Source organism: Seriola dumerili, unplaced genomic scaffold (genome assembly GCF_002260705.1).
Source record: "Seriola dumerili isolate Sdu_G_001 unplaced genomic scaffold, Sdu_1.0 BDQW01000073.1, whole genome shotgun sequence".
Classification (NCBI taxonomy): Eukaryota; Metazoa; Chordata; class Actinopteri; order Carangiformes; family Carangidae; genus Seriola; species Seriola dumerili.
In genome coordinates this window covers 1,847,326-1,869,907 of record NW_019174328.1, presented here as the reverse complement: position 1 = coordinate 1,869,907, position 22,582 = coordinate 1,847,326, and the positions used below count along the sequence as shown (strand labels likewise).

Genomic DNA, 22,582 nt, shown 5'->3' with positions numbered 1-22,582 from the left:
GTTAGCTAGCTTCTAAGCTAGTTAGCTAGTTGTTGTAGTTGACAGCGTACACGGGAGTCGGTTAACGTTAGCTAACTAGCTTCTAACTAACGTTTTCTGCCCTGCTGACTGTCGACATCGGTCATGGACGACGAAAGCCACCCCAAAACCCTGTAAGTAATTTTAGGTGTCTTATTGGTATCGTTAGGTATCGTTAGCTTCGCTAGCGCAGGGAACCGGTGGCTAACTTAGCTACCCGCTGTCTTCACAAACCTGGTGAATACTGTTAGACAGCATAAAAATGTAATGCTCCACTTACGCCAAGGTGGATAATATAAGGTTAAATTAGAAAAACAACACTCTAATTTAATGTGTGTGTATGTAATCTGTAAGCGTCAACAGCGACAGCTGTCTAACGATAGTCGTTACGTTGGGCCGGTTTATAAGTCAGTTAAACAAATGTAAATTTCGTCACATTAATAACTCACCATCAGTGACCACAAGGTATCAGTCGAAGTAAGCTGTCAGTGTTTCAGTTTAAGTGTCATTATCTGTAAGAGCCCATCGCTAACTAGTAAAAAACTGTAACAGATTGCGCATAAAGAACCTCTTGTTTTCTCCTTCAGGTATGTGGGAAACCTCTCCAGGGATGTAACAGAAATTTTGATTCTGCAACTCTTCACCCAGATAGGGCCTTGCAAAAGTTGTAAAATGATCACAGAGGTAAGCAGCCACGATTTTCAGGTTATATCCTCTTGTGGGCCGTTTCGTTTTCCTTCTATGCTCCAAGCCCAGTAATTTACATTAAAACGGTGACTATGTATCACTTTTCTCCTAAAAGTTACAAAGAAATGTATCTTTAACTAAAGCAGTTCTGTTAAATTGCATCCAGTGTTGAGAAATGTGGATGCAATGAAAATGGACAGTTGTTTTAAATCGCAGGTACATCACAGTTGTGTACAAAATAGTAGAACCAACCTTTTGAACCACTGTGTTTGACTTTTTCCCTTGCAGCATACAAGCAATGACCCCTATTGCTTTGTGGAGTTTTTTGAACACAGAGATGCTGCTGCAGCCCTTGCAGCCATGAATGGGAGGAAGATATTAGGAAAGGTAGGCCAACCTGTGTGATCTAAAATTAAAAGCGAGATTAGGAAGTTCATCCGTTGTCAGAATTCCCCTGTGATCTTTGTTCTTTGTGTAGAAAATTTCTTTTTTCCTGGCTTTCTATTATAACTTTAAATCCTCTCTGTGAACTCTCTGCTTTCAGGAGGTCAAAGTAAATTGGGCCACCACTCCAAGTAGCCAGAAGAAAGACACATCCAGTAAGTGTTCACCTATTGACTTTCTGCTCTGTTGAAATCAAAGTTCACCAGAGAATAGTAAATGGTTTCTTTCCTTTGTTTGTTTGTTTGTCATTTGTTTTGTTCTAGATCACTTCCATGTTTTTGTGGGTGATTTGAGCCCTGAGATTACCACTGAGGATGTCAAGGCTGCATTCGCACCTTTTGGGAAAATCTCGTAAGTTTTCACTTTGAAAGGATATTTCTTTTTATGTGCAGTGAAATAATTTAATTGCTACAATGTAAGCATATTGATTTCTCTAAAGTTGGGCACTATTAGGGTACTTCAAAATAATATTCTGTAATTTTATGCTGAGTGGAAGAACCATCTGTGACCATGTTTACATGCATATGGCATGGGTATTGACTTAACTGTAAAGATAAAGATATTTATAAATATCACATATTATAAGAAAGATTGTTTTGAAAGGACATCCTGAAGGTTTTTGTTTCTCCTAGACAGTTCTCAAGATACTGTCTAATCTCAGATGAATTCTTTTATTTTGGGATAAAAACAAGGGTTTGATATAATAGAAAACACTGGGACATCCTCGTGTCCTAGGTGTCAAGGGGCTGACACTGAACTGCAGTGTCTCCAGTTTGACTCTTGCCAGTGACCTTACTGGCATGTCACTCCCGTTCTCTCTCTCCTCTTTCCCTCTCATCTCTGCTGGCTCTCATGGCTATACAAAAAAGGCATAAAATACCCCCCCCACCCCCACCCCCCACCCCCTCACCCAAAATAAATAAACAAATTCAAGTAGCACTTAGCAAAGAGCACACAAGAATGAATGACTCATAAACTGTAAGGGGGAAACAAAAGCTCGCATTACACAAGGAGGCTTAAACTACTGATAGAGCATCTGTACAGATGGATGCAATTTATAGTTTTGATTGTTGATCACTGATAATCAGTATTATATGTACACCTTCTTGTGAGAATAAATTATTAGGTAGACAGACTGATATATGAGCAGGTGTTCAGAGGACAACAGAGATGGTTAGTGTTCAGGAAAACAGCTTCATATCTATTTCATCTTGATGTATTCTTTGTTACATTTGTATTATGTGCAAAAGACACCACATGCTTGCATGTAAACATAGTTAATGATGGACCAAGATAACCATAAGCATCATGTCAAAGTAGATATCAGAATGGACTTAACCTCTTTTCAGATGTATTGCTTTGTTTTGAAAAAACATTCTTGACAGATTGGAACATATTCATTTAAGTTATTAATTACAACACAAGTCCTGTAGGTTATCAAGTACTGTATTGCAGATATTTACTTGTGGTCTGTGTATTGTGTCTCTCTGTTTTTATGACTGAAGTGTGAGCTTTTAGCCTACTCTTGATTTTCCTTGCATATTTAGGGTGTGGTAAGTAAACTGTACAGTATGTCAGCAAAATGTTAGCTGTGTGTATGAACGTGAACAGCTTTTAGTTGTGGGTCTCAGTGAAGTAATAGCACTTTGGTTATTTTACAGAAATGCTCATAGGATTGGACAGGAGCTTGAAGGCTAACAGCAAGGAACTGTGCACTCTGGAGACACAGATGTAGTTTTTTTCTCTATTTATTCCATTTTTTCCATATGTCTTTATTTGTAGATGCTATGTATTAACATGACCTAGCTTAGATTAACAAATTCCAATACTCAATGTATTCCTCTAAATCTATGTTTAAATTGTCTCATTTGATTTGCATAGTGTTGTTTGTAGTGTAATGATCCTCTTCCAAAATTACTGAAAATGTCAATTTCTCAAAATTTGCAGCTCCCCAAACTCCATACTCCATATTGGTGGTAAAGAATTGACCAGGAAAAATAAAGAAATCTGTTAACAGGCCATGTATGCCGTTTAATTCCTTTTTTCTCTTTTGATATTTTCTATATATTTCTATTTGTAGGAAGAGCACCAACAGCAGATTTTAAGAATGCATGGTAATCCATATAATCTGTTCCTTTGTGAATTTAAATCAGTAGCCTACTGTTGAGAGGAGTGAACAAAAAGTGGTGCTCTAGAGGCAAGGATCCATTAATACATCTGAATTTATTTAAAAACAATACTGTAGGCTGCATGTATTTGTACTATTTGTTTTTTTTTTTGTTTTTTTTTTTTCAAGTCTTGCTTTGAAGTTACATTATGAGTCAGTGCTCAGTACAAGGCCATGATAGCTAACATACCTTAATGTAGGACAGAGTAGAGGATTCACAGTTCAGTGTGTTTTGCGTGGTTCCTTTTTTTAGTTTGAAGCCTTTAAAGTGAAAAGTGCACTGAAGCTGTTTTAACGTCTCCCTCCAGGGATGCCCGTGTTGTGAAGGACATGGCGACAGGCAAATCAAAGGGGTATGGATTTGTGTCCTTCTACAACAAACTGGTAAGGCTCCAGTGCAAGAACACAGACTGAAGGTTATTTCTATTTTCTGTTTATTATCTTACTTAAATGCATTTACAGTAATTAAAATAGAATTGATCATAACCCTAGTCATAACAACTTAAATCATCTAACATTACAGTTTCTTGTTTACCATCACCACTTTGAATGATACTTAGATTAAAAACAGTATATACATTCTCAGAACTGACTATGGTCACTAATAAACTTTACAGATTAATCAAATCCAGAGGCTTGACTGTGTTTGATTTGGATTTATAGGATGCAGAGAATGCCATTATTAACATGGGTGGACAATGGCTTGGAGGACGCCAAATCAGGACCAACTGGGCAACGCGTAAACCACCAGCTCCAAAGAGTGCCCAGGACAGTAAGTTAAAGGCTACTTCAGCTCTACAGCCACACAGGGGGTCTCACTTAATTTGGATGATTAGAGCTCTTCTCACAACAATGTTGGAGTTTGCACACTGTGTTTGACTGATCACTTCCTCCCTCTCCCCTTAGCGTTGTTGCACCTGCTACAAATTACACCTTTATCATTATTTGTACATGGAGTCCAGTGAACTCATGTTAACACCCTGCATAGTTGTGCCCAGAGCACAGGTCCAATCAGCCACAATAAGAGAAAACACCTCTGTGAGTGTGCAGGACCATAAAGGGAAAATGAAATCCTCGACCTGCAGCAGGTGGATGGGGGGACAAAATTAGATTCCCAGTACCTAAATATTATTAATGTGACAATATTTCGGCAGTTCTTTTAGAAGATACACACCAGCGTTTTGAGAGATCGTCACTTATATGGATGTGATGAACAGAGGCAGAAACATTCACAGTTCATTTTTCTCAGCTAGGACGAATAAATTGATAAAATTCACCTTAAGGTCCATGGCTTTTGAGTATTTAGGTACATTTATCATGTCATTAATCCCAGCTGTGACGTAGGTTTCATTGCAAGCCTAAACTTTGTGTATAAAGAGAGAAACATTTTTTCAATTTTCCAAACGTTGTTTGTTTTCATTTCAGACGGTTCGAAGCAGCTGAGGTTTGACGATGTAGTGACTCAGTCCAGTCCACAGAACTGTACCGTGTACTGTGGAGGGATCCAGTCAGGATTATCAGGCAAGTGTCATGTTCTCTAAAGATGCCATTGTTAGGGCCCTTAGTCATACTGCAATAGTAGTCTTATTATTTCCCGTACACTTCCCTCAAATAGCCTGAGAACTAACCACATGAACCTGTTTCTGTTTTTTTTTCAGAACACCTCATGCGACAGACCTTCTCACCTTTTGGTCAAATAATGGAAATAAGAGTTTTCCCAGAGAAAGGATACTCTTTCATCAGGTAGCGTCTCTGTCCATTGCAGCATTTGGCCTCTAGATGTCAACACAAACATTTTGCATGACTTAATGACAGGCCAGTTAATTCCACACTCAGTATCAGTGACCTTTTCTGTTAGGCTTGTCTTCACCGCTTTAATGAGGGATCAGGTAGCAAAGTTTTTAATGCTGTGTATTTTCTGAATTGCCTGATATAAGTCCTATGAGATAAATCTTCCTGCTAAGCTGCTGTTTTCCTTTTAAGGTTTTCCTCCCATGACAGTGCTGCCCATGCCATTGTTTCAGTAAATGGCACAGCCATCGAAGGGCATATTGTGAAGTGCTTCTGGGGCAAAGAATCTCCCGACATGGCAAAAAATCCACAGCAGGTATTTATTTTTTTCTGACAATAGGTAGATGACAGGAAATGAGGGAAGATATGGGAAAAACAACATGCTACAAAGATCTCTGGTCAGACTAGAACCAGGGAAATTACAGTCTGTGTCTTAACAATGGCCCTCTGAAAGCGATAAGTCTATGAAGGTGATTCAGATCTTGAATTAATGCAGTTAAAGGAATCCTGCTTTTTAGCCCAAACTATGAAACGGAAATAGAAGCTTTATTACAAATTCCAAGATATGTTGTCAGACTGAAAAAATGACAAGGGCACTTTCCATTTCTTTCATTAATATGACCCTTTTCTTGCAGTATTTGTAGTATCTACTCCTGATTGAACATAGAAATCATACCTAATGGGGCAGCTAAGATATGTGTTCATTTTCCTGTGTTGGGTTCACTCAGGTTGAGTACAGTCAGTGGGGGCAGTGGAACCAGGTCTATGGAAGTCCACAGCAGCAGTATGGGCAGTATGTGGCCAACGGGTGGCAAGTTCCCTCCTACAGCATGTACGGCCAGACGTGGAACCAGCAAGGATTTGGAGTAGAGTAAGTTTTACTCTGTAGTATATATTCAATTAATACATAATAAACCTCTTGACACCTGTCATTAATGACTCTGAATCCTGATGGATGTTAACTTGTCTCTAAGATGGACACAGCATACAGCTGATCTGTACAAAGTGACCACAGTAGCCGCGTTTCCACCAAAAAGTACCTGGAACTTTAAGTTCCATGTACGCCAGGTACTAACTAAAAGGTTCCTGTGGCCTATTGTTGTCTGCGTTTCCACTGCGACCTAAAGTCCCGGGAAGATTATGCAAAATTATTATTAATTACATTATTCACAGCATTTTGAGGACATAACATGAACGAAAATGTGTGTTTGCTCGCTCACTGCGGACATTTAAACTTTGCGGGTGAAATAAAATGCAGCGAGTACTCGACCAGTCGGAATATGTTCAGCACTGCAGACCACACCCCCCAAAGTTCCTGCACCTTTGGAAAGTACTACCCCCCGACCAGGTACCTTTTTGGGGGTCGATCAATTACCCCGGAACTAAATTTAGACCCTGGTTCCTGCGGTGGAAACCCACATAGTTCTCTAAAGGTTCCTGGTTCCTGGGGAAGGTTCCTGCTGTGGAAACGCGGCTAGTCATACTAATCAGGTATTTGTGGGATCTCCGCAGGCAGTCCCAGTCACCGGCCTGGATGGGAAGCTTTGGATCTCCATCAGCCCAGGCTGCAGCCCCACCTGGTCCAGTCATGTCCAACCTGGCCAACTTCAGCATGGCTGGCTACCAAACGCAGTGAGCTGGCCCTGAACTAAGTGTAATACCAAGGGGATTTTGTCAACCCTTTAGACCACATAGCACTCTTTCATCTGGACAGCTGCTCTGGTAAAAGAAGGGCGGGGCCATATTCACAAAGCCTTTGTAGCTAATAGTTGCTCCTAAGCCCGTTTAACATTATGTTTTAAATGACTTTGTTCATTTCACTTAGAACTTTTAAAAAGTTTATTTGATGATAATTTATAGTTCTGTTATGGAAAAGTGCTCTTGGGCTTCTGAAGTAAAGCCAAACCAGCCATCTTTGTCTGTCCAGTAGATGTTAAAGGACATACCAATCTTTTGAATGTTTTGCCCAATGAGAATCATACCTAGTAGGTGACAAGAGGATTTGCAGCATTAGCATGCTAACTGGTCAGGTATCTAACAGACACAGATGCCCTTCCTCTCATCACACATCAAAGACAACCATCAAAAAGTCAGTGTAGTACTTCAAAACTAATTGTTCCCCTCTCAGATTAAAGATACGAACAAACTATTTTGTGGAGCTAAAAGCACACTCACTACAAGCCATCATGTTACTCCAACAGCTCACTGGAATATGACAGATTAAAATCCCCCAAAACCTCAAACTTTATGACATTAATATTGAGTCATTCAACTATAGCAATATCTGCTCTCAGTTTGCCATCATGGTGTTATAATATTTTAATATTTAAGTGAGAACTCTTTGTTACAGCCTCGTCAAAATGTTTATTTACTTGTCATACTAGGGGCATTTTTCTGTCATTTTATACAACAGAGGACAAAAATCAAACCAAGTCTTCATGCATTGATGAGTTAGTTTTTGTAAGATATGTCAGTTTTTAAAACAGCACGCAGTGATCACAGTGTTGTACAGGTCAAGCAGGTATGATCAGTCATCATGAATTTGTGTGGCAAACTGCAATGAGCCACAAGAATGAACCGACCTACGAAATGTTGGTCTGGGCTTCGCTTCAGCTCATGCAGTGTGTAGACATTTCGTCCTATTTTCATATATTAATGAAAAATGCTTTGTGAATAGAGGCCCGGGGACAGTAGTTAATCTTTCCAGTACATGTGAAGAGAGTATTTGTACAAACAACTGTGGCTTTAAAGGAGACTTTAGTGAGAGGTGGTATCGTATCTCTTGGGTAAATTTTGTGTACAAAGAAAAATTTCACCTACACAGCTCTCAAAGCAAAAAAGAAATATGTTTTTCATGTTTTGTATCAGAGTGATCAGCATGTTCTTTGCAGACTTTTGATGGATTTTAGTTTACACCTTATGGTAGCCTAGATTGGACTAATTTATAATCCTGTGTCTCAAGGGAAAGGCTATAGCACATGCTTTCTGTGTAAAGAAAATATTGTAAAAACAGCGTAAACCCCCAAACTTTGTAAAGGTAACTGACGCTGTGTGCTGATTCTGGGGCTGGTTTCCTAGAGGAATATTGAATCTTAAATATTTTCTTCCTCCTTCCTTCCTCTTGTTAACCTCAGTTAATTGATAGTTATCTCTTTCTAATGGCTGTGAGAGTTTGCGAAGAACTTTAGATTTAATTTAGCAACAAAACCAGCCCCTAACTACATTGCATCACGTTTTATATCATTCAAAATGTTGTTTTTCTTTTTTTAGTCATCACCGACCTGTGTCAAGACAAATGTTTTAGGCTTATGATGAATTGGGATTCTTTTATTTTACTTTAATTCCACTGAAAGTGGAAGGTTTCTGCAATTGATTCATTAGGGCAGCAGGAACTTCTGCTTCCCTCAGTGCATTCACAGAATACTTCTATATATCCGAAATAAACTATTTAAAAATTACTGACAAATTGTGACAAGAGGATTTCTCAAAGACGTCCTGCCATTTGGATTTTATTTGCATATGTGCCATTTTGTACATTGTACTACACTCCTCCTAAGCTCACTCTCCCTTCCCTGTTGTATTAGCCAACATACATGATAATGTTTTTGTTTGTTTATTAGAGCTGGGGGGTGTTCACTTAACAAAACAGGGTCATGTTGGCTGAGAGTGTAAATACAAACCTTGATCACAAACCTTCATAAAACTTAAGAAATAATGTACATACTGTAGGTAGAATGTTATGAAAAAAATGCCATCATTAAATTTCAGCAATATAATTTATGCATAAGCCTTAATTGATGTGTTGGTAAATTCAAACTTTGTGTTATTTCCAGAGGCTCCATTACTAAATTCTTTTCCACTGTGGATTTTCCCATTTTTAAGTTTGTGTGCCATTTTGAGGTCGTAGCAGCAGGCGGGTGAAGTTTCAGCTTGAACTGCACGCTTATGACATGTAATATATTTCTTGCTTAAAATAATGAATGTAATTGCAATTTGCTTTTAAGACAATAATTCATGTAAGTTGAACAACAGAAGTGATGTTTAATAATAAAGGATGAAATCTTTTTTTTTTTCTTTTTTTCTTTTTTTCCATTTAACGGAAAACCTCAAGAAGTCACGTCAAATAAAGAAACATTTGAACCTGCTCATTTGGTACATTTATTAGACACTAATAAAATGTGCTTTTACACAGACATCAGACAGCAACACATAAATACACTGCAAAGTTATGTCCTTACAGAAACTCTACCAGACACAGGAACAATTACTAAACTGAGGGTCTGAGATTTTTACCATCTGAATGACAAATTCATTAGACCGCATCTGTTTTCTATACATTTGGCTTCATAATCCTTCTACCCTTTTTGTTCTGCGGCAACATTGGAAAGTATGACACCTGAAAGATTTTATAACAACACCCAGTCCACTGGGATAAAATGTCCCAGATCCAAGTATTTAATATTTAACCTAAATATGATTTTACTGAAGAGCCAGAGACACTGTCATCCATCAAATTTGCTGTTACAACTTGAGGTGGACAAAGTTGATGAATAAATACCGAATGATGTGTTACATATAGACATAAAAAAAAAAATACACACATATATATATGTATATATATATGGGTATTATTTTGAAGACTTCCACTAAACTGCAAGGGGGTGAGAGCTGCTGAGGAACTGCATAAACATTAAATGACTGAAGAAAAGCAAACATTCAGTTAGTCAGATGAGTGGCACATTGCACTGCCTAATATTGGATTATATTGCACAACTGTCTTTATTCTAACCTACTGTTGAAATAAATGTATATTACACAACACTAGCAATATACAGATTTACATTCAGGTCTCATCTACAACATTGTAGTATCCTATAAATCTGATTTTAAACCAGTTTATTATATTGGCTCTAGTGAAGCTGCCTAGTAAGCAAAGAAATTCAAAAAAAGTATTTACACAGTATTTACATATTCTCATGAAATGAATGGCTGAGTGTGTAAATCATACTGTCAATTTATTGATGATCTGAGCACCTAATTGTTGTTAGTTTGAATTTAGGAAAAATATTTGTTGGTGGGTTGACCCGTACATCCTCATGTGTCAGCTGACTTCCAGATAACCCGAGATTCTTTTCCCCAGAGGTTAATCACATGTGACAGTCATATGTGGAGTTGGTGTGACCTGCTGCTCTCCTGGACGACAGCTCGGCCTTCATGCCTCTGTCCACACAAACCAGGACGCTGCCATCTGAGGCAGTTTCATCACTCTGGATAGGGGTAAATGAAATTGAAATATTTTGTAATTATCATAAGAAAACTAAGAAAGTCTAATTTGCTGGAATGCTTAAATATAAGACATTTTACAATCTGTAAAATCTGTAATATTTGTAAGGTGAAGCCTCCTAGCTATTCAGTCTTCCATTGAAAAAGGAAAGCATTTGATACAACAAGGTTTAAGAATTTCTATAATTTATTTCCCTACTCACATCATTACTGGTCATGGACAGTTTCCCTGCTGTTTCGTTCCCTTTGGCTTTCTCTTGTAATCCCAGTTTCTCCATAATCAACTCAATCCTGGTTGTGATGCCTGCTACAGAGCTCTCAAGGTGGAGAACCTGTCTGGCCAGTCTTTCATGGGGAGAGAAAGGTAATTCAGATTTTGGTTAATGTTCGTTGTTATGAAATTAAATTCTCTTAGACATATCATAGGTTAAATATAAAAACCTTTCCTACTTTAGAAACTGTTCCCGATCCACCGAGGTTTGACTGGAGTGGTTCTTCTGCTCATTGGAGGTTACAGGAGGCTTCTCCAGTAATTCTTTCCCATAATTAATTCCAAGATTATTGAGTTCAGCACTAAGAGCATCCTGATGAAATACAGAAACACCATCATGAAAACAGCTTTCACTGCATTCATTCTTACATTTACTTTAATGTCTGTCCAGCCAGAGAAGAAATTAGTCAAAAAACAGATTGAACCACATTTATCCTGTAAATCAGGTCATACAATGAAGACTGTTGCACAAACCCTCTTTTCCTCCAGCTCGATTTTCATCCTCTCTTGTTCGTCCTCGTCTAGAATTTGGTTCCCGTCATGGTCAAACTGTGAGAAGGCTGCAGAAATTTCGTGATCAGCATGTCCCATCCTACAAGATTATCAGAGTGGTGAGGGTTACATTTAACACTAAATTCAGCATGTGCTCCCCTTTAAATATATTGTCACTTACTCTTTCAGAGTTTCTCTGAAGTCCTTGAATTCGATTTCTCCAGAACCAGACCGTAGCGCCTTCTGAACATCTGATATTTTCTCCTTTTTGAGTTTCAGCTTCATAAATGTCTTCATATAGCTCTGAATTACAAGGAGACATCAGTTTATTTATTTATTCATTGATTTATCTATTTCTAGATTAATTTCATTGCCTTTACCTGTTTGATGATGTCTGTAATCTGCAGCTCATCTTTTTGGGATGAGAGCTCCTCCTTAACCTCAGAATATGTGTCATTAATGATGGCCAGAAACATGTTCTGAGGAACAAACGCGTGAAGAGATGAAGAGACTTCTCATTTGTATAATTTTTAAATCAAACAACTTGCGTCGCACAATGACTTACCAGCAGAACAAAGAAAACAAAGAACACGTAGGTGACAAAGTAGATTGGCCCGAGAACTCTGTTAGCTCGGTCGATGGCGTCATAATCAAAGTCTCCAAGAATAATCCTGAACTGTGTGAAGCTGCAGGAAGGAAAAAGGGAGAGGAATTAAGTAGTTGACGCTCAATCGTCCTATTTAAATGTGTCCTGCCGAGCTGCTGTGATTGACTCCTCTTACATGCACTTTACGAAGGTGCTGAAGGATTCAACTTCTGTCCCAAACAGCAAATATCCGAGCTGAGCATAAGCGAAGAAGACAATGAAGAACATGATGGCAAATCCCAAGATATCTTTAGCACATCGACCCAGTGTGGAGGACAGCTGAGTCATGGTCTTATTAAAACTGATGTACTTGAAAACCTACGAGGACAAGAGGAGAACACTCATTCTTTAGTACGATGCCAGAGCCAGATCAAGTAATGAGTTGAAGTGATAGATGTCTGTGCTTTACCTTGATCCACGCAAAGAACAAGTTCACAGCGTTCATGTTGTTGTACTGTGTTTGCCAGAACGCCAGAAATTCAAAATCAGCATAGATATCAGGGTGTTCCAGCAGTTTGCCAAGCAACTTGTCCACTTTGACAGTTCGGAAAACATTGAAAATGATGGCAACGATGGCGAGCTGGGAGGGAGAATAATTAAAATTTTGAGTCGAAGCTAAATCAGAGAAAAGATCATGTTTGAATCAAATAAGAATTATATTTCCTACCATTATGACAACAACGTCCAGTATGTTCCAGATGCTTTTGAAGTAGGACAACTTGTGTATTCGCACTTCAAGAATCTCCTCCACAACATAGTAGAGGATGAACAAACAGAAGACTATCTCACAGCCGAGGATGAAGTAATCCCAGTAGGTGATGTAGCGGATCAATTTGACCGTTCTGATCTGATAGGAAGGGATCGCTCCACCGGTTGCTGGGAATTCAACCACCAACCTGAAAGAAGTACATAAAATGTTGGTAAACCAATGAATGGATACCAACCAACTAATGGATAAAGTTGCTTCTGTTAATGGTGCTCCTTACCTGATGACGCAGAACATGTTGATGTTTGCATTGTAAGTGGAGAAGTCGATGAAGGCAGCTCTGGTTCCTCGGTCCAGCCAAAGGTTGTCCACCAGTTCCCTCAGTATGACGGCGCTCTCCTCTTTGGTGCGACTCAGGTCTTGATAGTATCCCGCTCCACTGTAGGTGGTCAGCAACCCCCAGTGAGAGGAACCCTTCATTTCTTTCTCTGTGTGGTAACTCCAGCTGCAGATGCACAAAAAAGCACAAAAATAGCTAAGGAAAGCCCTAAACTTTGGTGCAGTTCTTGTCTATAACAGCACAGAGTGGCTTACGCAGTGCCATTAATGAGACCAAAGCTGAAGTCTTCCTCCTTCTTCTCATTGTAGACATCGAAACATCCCGTGATCTCGTCTTGGAAGTCGTCGTGGACCTTGCAGGAGTTGTTCTTGATCTTGATCTGCCTCATCCTCGGGACTCCCAGCAGCATGTTCTCATAGTAGATGAAGGACTGGTCCCCGCTGTCGAGGGACTGGTTATTGTACCATTTAGTCCAGTAGAGGCCGTCCAGTAATGGTCCCTGGGCGTACTGTTTATATAAAGAGACGGTGGATGAACGCAGATTGAAATTTCATACTCTTATTTTTTACTACGTTGACAATGGAGGAAATTAATATGGCGGGAAACTCACAGTCCAGAAGTCGGCCATGGTTCCAATGGACTGAAACTTAACCCCACTTTCACCGGCTGTATTCACAAACAGGTCCGTCATGGCTTTGGTGTAATAGTAGGTGCTTGAACTGGTCATACCATATGTCACTGAAAGACAACGTAATCACACTGTTGACACCCAATAATTGATCCCTATCTGGCTTTGCTCAGGCTCAGCTCTAAACATTGCTCCATTCAACAGTCCAAGATAAGACAGCTCAGAGGCAGACATGCAAAGCCTCATTCAAGACTTGCTGTTTGGCTGTGTTTATGTCACCGCCATCAAATTGATTCAGATTAGAAGCTGTAATTTGTTTGAAGAGAGAGCACGCTGACCTGACACAAATAGCCTCATCAAACAATGTAAATCTAACTCAGACAAAGCAACAATGGACGAGGCCTAATGCTCTTATCACTAAAAGGCAAGAGAGCAGTGCCCATGTCCCTTTCACTCCTAAAGCTCAGCCGGACAATGCCTTTCAGGCAGATGGATGGGAAGGGTATTTGTGGTAGGCATTAAAGCAGGGTAAATCAACAGTCCAAGTGCCCTATACAGTAACATCCTGCTAAATGGTGGGCAGTGATCAGCGCTGCTAAAAACAAAAAGTTGATTGAAATATACTGAAGTAGGAACAAGGTACATGAGTACGGGAAAGAAAACATGTAATTCACCTATTTGAAAATACACTGTTATGCATAAGATGTTTGTCAGACCCAGAGACACATTTGAAATCTCTTTATGGATCATGAATGTGTCGCATACATTTGGGATATGAGTATCTAGAAGTACTTTAACAGGTTGTATGATGTAACTTAAATCCAGGAAAGTATTGAAGTATTTAAGTGTAAATCTAAACCACAATTTTCCTTAAAATAACAATTGATGCAGAAAAACACTTTCCCATGTCAAACGTTGGAAGAAATAAATGTTTGACCGCTGAACTGAACATAGTTTTGGGTCGGGATTGATCCAGACTGTTAAAATAAGTGCGAGTCAGACATTTTGGTTAGAACACTTACAGAGGCATATGTCTACCAGGAACACCAGATAGACCAGTAACTCTCGTAGCGTGGTTCGGACAAACAGTTCCCTGTTGTTAGAGGTGTTTTCGGTCAATGTTGTTCCCCACAAACCTACACAAAAAAAATATCAATGAAAGTCATCAGTCATATAATTATGATGCAAATGTATTTTTGCAGGAATTGTAAAAAAAATTACCAAAAGTTTAGAGTTGAAGTTGAATTAAAGGAAAGCAGATGCTTCAAGAAAGACTAAAATTGTTTAGGCAACAAGGTAGTTCAGACATTTTAAGTTAAAAAACAATATTGAGACATGAAAGTCTCCAGTGAGATCAATTTTTGCTGAGATTTATCCAGAGAAGTATAATTGATATTCAAAGCAGAAATACAGTGATGAACTCCTACCTTTGATAACAGAGCAGCAGCCTCTTTTCTTCACCAGGCTTTGCTCAGTAGATGGTGGCTCCTCTGGTGGATGGTGGAACGGCCCGGGGGTGTCCAGTTTGTAAATGCTGTCCATGGAGCCCTGGAAGAGAGGCTGAGGGTTGTAGATGGTGCTGACAGCTCGGGCAAGGGGCGGAGGAGAGCCACAGTAACCCTGGTTCACCCAGGCACCGTTGCCCACGGTGTCCAACTCGCACTCCACCTGTCCGCTCAGGTGGCTTTCAGCCCGGTTGTTCAGGCACTTCATGCTGTGAGACGCCGGTTTGTCTGCTTATGAACTGCTGCGGTTTGGATCAGGAGAGAAAGTGAAGCAGGGCAGCGCAGGCAGCTTCTGAACACCTGCTGGAGGGATGATTATAAAGAGTTGATGACATAAGCTTTGTCGAGGGAGGAGCCTCTGGTCCTCTGCTGGAGCTTTTGTAGTCTTGAGATTGAGACCCAGCTACAACACATTAAGGTGATGGTATAATTGGTGTTGTACTAACTCAACATTGACATAGTTTGACAGGGTTTCCCCAAATACAAGAAGTTTAATCTTATTTTCATGAGGGGTGCAATCAGTGGTAATCAATAAGAGCTCATATCTTGTCCTTAGCTGTTTCAAACTTAGGGATATTTTTAGATATTTTTGTACTTTTATTGGCCAGGCACCTCTAATAAATTTTGTATACAGTAAATAATACTTTTCATTTTAATAAAAGGCAGAGAATTTGATAAAATACAATAAAATAAATCATCACTGTCCTCCCTCTCACTATCAAACCTCTTTCAAACTGGCAGAGAGAAGCTGAAATGACAGCTACTACCTCATCAAATTGAAGGAATTTCATTTTGTAGTAGCGATCTCTACATTACCACATATCCACCTATAAAACTGCTGGAAATGTCTTGTAAGAGAACGGGAGGCTAAATAATTCAGCAGTTAAAAGACATTTTAATTTGTTTTGCCCTCTCAGTTACATACATGCTGAGCACATTGTTGTCACCATTGATTAACAACTCATCTGGTGACGCGCTCCTATTGAGGAAATCAATTAATTGCACGTCGATTACATTTTCTGTCACCAATTGTTCACCACTCGCGACTGAATTAATGAAGAGCGTAATTGCAGTGTCACCGATGGTCTCCGCCTCATTACCGCTCAGCACTTTTGACTCTGCCATCTATTCATTTTTGACATGCCAACTGTCAGAAAGCGTTTTGTTAGGTATGCAAACACTCAACGTGGCGTGTGATTCATTACGACCATCTGTATCAGTGTTTGGCACCTTGTCCAATGTCGACCTTGCCTGCCAACCCAACAAGCCCCCCTGCAACACTTCTCATGTATTTAAGTGTTCAATGATTAGCAGATAAATTGTTTAATACTTCAGCTATATTTTATTTTTGTTTTCTATGATTTGATATATGATATCCCTCTACATATTTGTCTTTGTAGCTTTTCATGCGTTTGTTTATTTTGTGCAGGAGTTTAAACCAAACACACTGGAACATGAGCTCCGTCCAAAAACATATTTCCACATTTTACCACCCAAATCAACTGCACGTTAATAAGATGTGTGAAGTGTATTAGCAGTTCGGACAATACAGTTGATGCGCCGCTGTAGATGTCTTCTACTTAATCCAGATAGAGTTTGGGTCCAGCTATGGGCCTTCATGCCTGAGCGGCTCTGAACAGAGCGATTACACACAGCCATTACCACACAATAGAGTTTAATTTCTGCTCCCCCGCTGAAGCCGTGGCAGGATCTGGTACACAGGCTTCCTTAATCTGCTGCGGCTTGTGCCACCATTCAAACTTTTTCAAATCTGTAACAATCACTTTTCAGTGGACGATGATTGCCATTTAAATCTGTAGCTGTGTTGGCTCTAACAATGGACGGAGCGTGGATCATGTAGCATCCTGGTTTATCTCTGGTTACACTGAACTATCCTGTAGCAGACTCCAAGAGGTGTTATTTCTACAGAGAAAATTTGAGAATACAATAATTAAATGATAGTACTTTGTCCTATAATGGAGTCTATTTTCAACATTTAAACTTTGGTTACCCCACTGACGTAACAGTATCTTATCTCAAAGCACAGGAGCTCTGGACAAAAGGATGATTTATTCCCCTGAGTGCAGATTGAGGCAGTGCAGCGGACATGACCTGCCATCACTGCTACTGAGAACCTGACACAGAAACAAAGCATGTGCTGTAAATTACTTGTTCTCTGTGATAACCCTTGTTTTAATACCAGACAAAAGTGAGGGCTTAAATGCTAAAGCTAATTGGCGTCTAATTAGACGTTTTTCTTGAAATGAGAAAATACGCCATAAATTTCACTTGTATGCTCTAAAAGATTAAGAAATTTAAATCTGCAGTATGTCATATTTTTTGAGGATGAAAAGGGAAAATCATGTTAATAAAGAATGGTTAAAAATAATAAAAACTAGTATACTTAGCAAGTAGCAATTACATATAGGAGATTAATATTAAGTTGTACTATGAGAAGAAACCCATATTTACCATATTAACTTATTAATAGAGACGACGACAAAGAACAAGAGAAATTTTTTTCATATAAAATAGTTTTTATTTTTAATCAAAAATTATAACTCAACAAAATAGAGGTCTGCGTGTGAAAAATAACATAATATTTTTCAACTCTACAAACATGTACACTTTGACAGAATAGTTACATATTGACTTTTAACCAAGACCACAATGATTTTCTCAGAATCCATTGAACATTGCACAACATTTTAGGGCCATATCAAAATAACTGATAAAACTTACACCATTGCCTGTATCTTCAGTACAATCTAATGGTCATTATAATGACACTACATTTCTTTCATTGCTATTCTTTGAACAAAAAGATGCTCAACATTGCTGGGTTACCTAGCAAACAATAAATTAGACTTCAAACTTGAATAGAAGCTTTTTTGATTGTCATACCAATACTAGATAAATACAAAAGGAAAATAATGCAATACAAATGTATTTACTGTCTCCTAGATTGGAGGAAGAATATTCGCAGTCACTCACACCCAACCACATGACTGATTAACAAATGGCGGCAGTTTATGCGTGGACCTGATGTCCATCAAACTCATAGGAGAAGGACGAGTGGATATACTCCTGTCCGGTCGGGGAGTCGTACCTCATGAGGCAGGAGTAGTTTTCAGGCTGCACACAGTCAAACTGCAGGTCCAGCCACTGCCTGTGAGGAGCGTTGTGCCTCCTGGCGTCGGTCAGGATCCGGTTGAGGGCCATAATGTAGCTGAGGGCCATCTGCAGGGTTTCGTACTTGGACAGTTTTTTGTCCTGGCCCCACTGCGGGACCACTTTACGTAAGCGATCAAAGGCTGTGTTCAAACCCTGCATCCTCTTCCTTTCTCTGGCATTGGCCGCCATCCGTCGCCTCGTGGCAGTCTCATACTTCTCTGGGCTCTTGGAGTCCGGTTCTGAGGACTCCGATCCAGAGTCAGTGCAGCTGGGTCGACGAGATTTCATGGTTTTTGTTTGAAGAATCAAACCGGTGATTGTCCTCAGATCAGAAAGACTCAGCTGTGAGTCAGTGGTTGTCAGAGAAGTTTCCAGTTTTGGTTTCAGGGTTCCACAGAGGTCTCCTCTACGTCACAGCCTGGCTGATGTCCACGCTGTGTGTCCTTTGTGTTGAGTGTCAAATATGTGTAACCCGAGATAGTGGACAGCCTGAAGAGTCCAAGGTGTCTGTGATCCTGGAGACAGTGAGGAGCAGCTTTTATAAGACAGAGCAGATGAACAGGTGGCAGCAGGTGGAGTCCCTGCCCCCCTGCTCCCCATCCTCAATATTGCTCATAGAGAAACTCACCCATACAGACTCATATACACCCACACCCACTCTCAACACACCCACACACACACACACACACACACACACACAAACACACACAGAGAGAGGCATATATATGCACACTCAGCACACACACAAACAAGACCTTAATGAAATTCCAATTATCTTGGGCTGGGCTATCTGGCCGTGGCTTCACTCAGAGCCATGTGTCACAAACACCAAAGGTCTACCATCTGGTAGCTCAGCTCACCACAGCTGATGGTGCAAACAAACTTTTAAAAGACCAGGACTCTGGATGTTTCCTTCTTTAACTTACATTCCCACCAATTATGTAAAATCACTAAAAACCTTGTAATTACCAATTAAAGCTTGGACTCTTAATTAAGCTTTAAAGTAAAGGAAATATTGACAAATAATGTAAAATACATAATATTAGGTTTAAGCAGAATACATAAAACAATATAGATATCAGTTGTTAAATGGCAAAAAAAAAAAAAGAAGCACCGGTGTCATTTTGATAGAATTTAAAATTCACTCTTCTGTGTCTAAGAATGTATTTTTCAAATTTGATTGTATATGCAAAAATACAGTATTTTACCTCATTATATAATAAAATGTTTATTTATTTCTTAATCAATATTTTCTCCTTCTAAAATACAACCATTTTGTTTGGAAATTTTAACAAATTTGTGACTAAATCTTTATACTTTAGTAAATAAATCTGTAGTTATCACAATTTAACATCAAATCTATTTATAGATTAAATGTGACATTTTTCTTATTAGGTTTTATTAAATTACATAATCCACTAAGAAGTCTCCTTTCACTTCTCATGTAACTGGTCTCCATGTGATAATAACCATAATCTGAGATTAGCCCCAGGCAACAGAAGTGTAAGTGTGGCCTGTAATTTGAGGGATTTTAACAGCACATCAGGGGATTAACAATACTAACAATATGGGCCAAGATGGTGTAAAGATTACTGCAGCATCCGAGGTTCGGAGAGCTGTTTGTGTGCTGGTGTAGACACTTCTTCTACTTTATGTTATTGAAAGCACACCGGTCGGTGAGGATGTTTCATCAGTGCCGTGGTCTTAATGAATCACAGTATGTGGGATGCATTAATGTTCCTCATGTAGTGGGGACCACATGTGAAATAAATAATTGATCTGTGTAGTGGTCCGAGAAAATGAGACAGACAGAATAATTTGTCTGTCTGTCCTCCCCATCTGCCAACATTGAATTCTGTAATACAGGAGGGTAGTCTCCTGTCTCTCTCTCTCTATCTCACACACACACTCTCTCACACACACACACACACACACACACACACACACTATTTACTGTCACTCAAAAGCTCCACACATGACTTCTCTACTTTAACCACACTGTGCTGTTACTCTAAATTTAAATAATAATCACATTAAATTGATGTTTATCTGCACAAAATATGAACTACTGAAGTGTAATTGTACTTTGAGTATTTTAATTTTATCCTACTATGTACTCAACTACTTTTTGTTGGTATTGAAATTTTTGCTCATACATTTATCTGTCAGCTGTTTATTTTGACATACAGCTCTTAAAAAATATTATGTAATTTGTTCTGAACTACCCAACAACATACAGTTTAGTTTAAATGAATCAGACAAAATTGAAATACTGTTTACATATGAATGTATCAGTAATAATAATAATCCAATATCGTAATGATGTATAACAATTTGCACTGTAAAAATGAGCCATTCTGCATAAGAAGTACATTTAATACTTGAATACATTTAGAGGAATCCACTACTTATGTCCTTTTAACTTCAGTAAAACGTGAATGCAGGACTTTTACTTGTAATGGAGCCTGTTTACGGTACTGTCACCACGTAAAGGATCTGAATGTTTCCTCCACCTCTGCTGCTTTAACTTCTGCTGTCATCTTTGTCGTCCTTTGTCAGGAGGGACACACAGCTCCTGTCCCTGTGTATTGACTCAAACTCAAAGCTTGGGTGTAGAGGCAGGTTATGAATGATTAATCACTGTCAGAGGCCTAGAATAATGCCTGTCTCTGGTATTGGGTCATGCACACAAGCTGATGCTGTCTGGTCATTTTGGGATGGACTGGTTAGCTGTGCAATTAGGCATATAATCCCATCTACCAGTTGGTTCATTGATTACAGATTGATGTAGTTTGCCAGCTGCTGCTTGTCTTGTCTGAGGGCCTTGTCTGAGACGTGGCCCGGCCCTTCCGTGTCTTCTAATTTTTTTTTCATGCAACCTCTCACATGATTGGCTTGTCTGAACACCGATGGCTGAGCCATGCCCTCTGTCAAAAGCCATATGTCACAACTGAGGAGTGACCCGTCTGCTCTGACAGAAACACGTACCCTCATAAATCCAGATCTCCTTATGGAGAAATTGAGATTAGGGAACAAAGCGTATGTTTCAGTCCAGGAGAAAGTGTAAATCTCATTATCATCACAGTATTACTTTAAATGAGCAGCGTGATTAAGCTCATACTTAACTTTTAATAAGCACGAGGAAACGCATCACAAGTGTGTCAGTACTTTAGTTTTAAATGTGTAGACTTTGAAAATCGGGACAGAAAACTTTGTTACGACTGTTACTGTTGTTGTTTAGGTGCTGCAATAATCACGTTGAGCGCACGTAGAAAATATAAAACATCATCTGAAACATCGTGGTAATAGTCAGTATAAGTCATCTACAAGAGAAATAAATGAAAAATTAAAATTGAAGTTTCCAAAGCATTGTCCACAGATATTTACTTCTTAGCATTAACACATACAGCACCCAGTAAACAAGTATGTCTGGCAGCTGGTGAGATGAGGCTGGAACTATAATTAGGTCATGTAAGGTGAATGTAATTTTATGCCTATTTGAACGCTCTTCCCCTCTAATTGGACTGATTAGCAATGCTTAATTGGCTTCTGAGCTCTCTTATTTGTTTTAAATTTGGCATCAGTTTAAGCTAATAGGGCTCTGATTACAACATAGTCACAACAAGGTCTCCATAATGACATGATTTGAACTGCCTGTTTCCCTCTTTGAATGGATATAATGTTCTTAAATACAAATTATTTTCATGTCGAACACGAGATAAAGTTCAGGAGCAGTGAAAACGGTGCAGAATCGTTGTAGATGCTGTCTGTGCAGCGTGCAACAAAACCACTTGTTCCACTCATTTGAATAAATATAACTTTATTCTTAGGAGGACAAAACTATTTTACAATGTGCAACTTTACATCAGTTGAATATGTGCTTTCAAACTTTTCTCCAATATGTTTTCAAACTGATTTTCTATTAATCAAAGTCTATCAAAGTTGAATAGTAACCTCTGCAGGATACATTTGACTTGTTGGTGCCTTATCACAAATAAAACTCAGGAGATTTTTTAGTTTTTAGTCTGATGTGACTCATTCTTCGGATAATACGTCCTGAACTGTAGATATAAGTAAGGAGATAAATCTTTGTCAATACAAAGATGAATTAAATCACCTGAAAGCAAAAAAAAAAAAAAAAAATCAAAGTGTTTCAGTGTTTCATCTACAAACTATGAATTAGACTCACCTAACAACGTACTACTATTATGACTGTGAGCAGACACAGTGCGTTTGTCAAGTTATACAGTATTGCATTCTCATCAGCTATCGGCATGCACATGAAAAATATGGTGCAAAACTGTGAACCAGTGATGGGCATAAAGAAATAATTTAGTAAAGTGTAGAAAGAATCCCACCTTGCTGGAGCCATTCAAACTGATCTAAATGGCACATTCAAATGTCTATTAATATATATCAACTAATGTACT

General features: G+C 39.0%; 3 protein-coding genes across 4 annotated transcripts; 1 reads left to right on the top strand and 2 right to left on the bottom strand.

The window, feature by feature from the left end:
• tial1 (TIA1 cytotoxic granule associated RNA binding protein like 1) lies at window positions 1–9,251 on the top strand. 2 transcript variants are annotated; one of them, XM_022743732.1, is made up of 12 exons: window positions 1–152; window positions 606–702; window positions 994–1,092; window positions 1,250–1,304; window positions 1,413–1,500; window positions 3,625–3,700; window positions 3,980–4,088; window positions 4,742–4,837; window positions 4,975–5,059; window positions 5,300–5,423; window positions 5,836–5,978; window positions 6,620–9,251. In XM_022743732.1, the coding sequence occupies exons 1-12, from the start codon at window positions 124–126 to the stop codon at window positions 6,741–6,743; spliced, it is 1,125 nt and encodes a 374-aa protein (XP_022599453.1). In that variant the 5' UTR covers window positions 1–123; the 3' UTR covers window positions 6,744–9,251. The 2 variants fall into 2 exon arrangements, with proteins under 2 accessions (XP_022599453.1, XP_022599454.1); XM_022743733.1 differs by lacking the exons at window positions 1–152; window positions 606–702; window positions 994–1,092; window positions 1,250–1,304; window positions 1,413–1,500 and adding an exon at window positions 2,861–3,171.
• A 1,003-nt stretch (window positions 9,252–10,254) lies between these two features.
• pkd2l1 (polycystin 2 like 1, transient receptor potential cation channel) lies at window positions 10,255–15,186 on the bottom strand. The gene is made up of 15 exons (XM_022743990.1): window positions 14,901–15,186; window positions 14,496–14,609; window positions 13,456–13,583; window positions 13,100–13,353; window positions 12,786–13,010; window positions 12,467–12,695; window positions 12,209–12,379; window positions 11,936–12,117; window positions 11,719–11,839; window positions 11,534–11,632; window positions 11,335–11,456; window positions 11,136–11,253; window positions 10,841–10,974; window positions 10,594–10,735; window positions 10,255–10,374 (listed from the first exon to the last, which is right to left on the bottom strand). The coding sequence occupies exons 1-15, from the start codon at window positions 15,184–15,186 to the stop codon at window positions 10,255–10,257; spliced, it is 2,445 nt and encodes an 814-aa protein (XP_022599711.1).
• Window positions 15,187–18,008: 2,822 nt separating this feature from the next.
• On the bottom strand, window positions 18,009–18,440 carry atoh7 (atonal bHLH transcription factor 7). The gene has a single exon (XM_022743989.1). The coding sequence runs from the start codon at window positions 18,438–18,440 to the stop codon at window positions 18,009–18,011; it is 432 nt and encodes a 143-aa protein (XP_022599710.1).
• Between the last annotated feature and the right edge of the window lie 4,142 nt (window positions 18,441–22,582).

Excerpts from the sequence above, each read along its gene's own strand:
- pkd2l1 (XM_022743990.1), bottom strand. The coding sequence starts at position 15,186 with ATGAAGTGCCTGAACAACCGGGCTGAAAGCCACCTGAGCGGACAGGTG. Across the intron at positions 13,011-13,099 it reads GGTCTCATTAATGGCACTGC|CTGGAGTTACCACACAGAGA; the intron begins GTAAGCCACTCT and ends GTGCATCTGCAG. Across the intron at positions 11,633-11,718 it reads TTGTTTTCTTTGTTCTGCTG|AACATGTTTCTGGCCATCAT; the intron begins GTAAGTCATTGT and ends TTTGTTCCTCAG.
- tial1 (XM_022743732.1), top strand. The coding sequence starts at position 124 with ATGGACGACGAAAGCCACCCCAAAACCCT. Across the intron at positions 1,093-1,249 it reads GGAGGAAGATATTAGGAAAG|GAGGTCAAAGTAAATTGGGC; the intron begins GTAGGCCAACCT and ends CTCTGCTTTCAG. Across the intron at positions 4,838-4,974 it reads GATCCAGTCAGGATTATCAG|AACACCTCATGCGACAGACC; the intron begins GCAAGTGTCATG and ends TTTTTTTTTCAG.
- atoh7 (XM_022743989.1), bottom strand. The coding sequence starts at position 18,440 with ATGAAATCTCGTCGACCCAGCTGCACTGACTCTGGATCGGAGTCCTCA.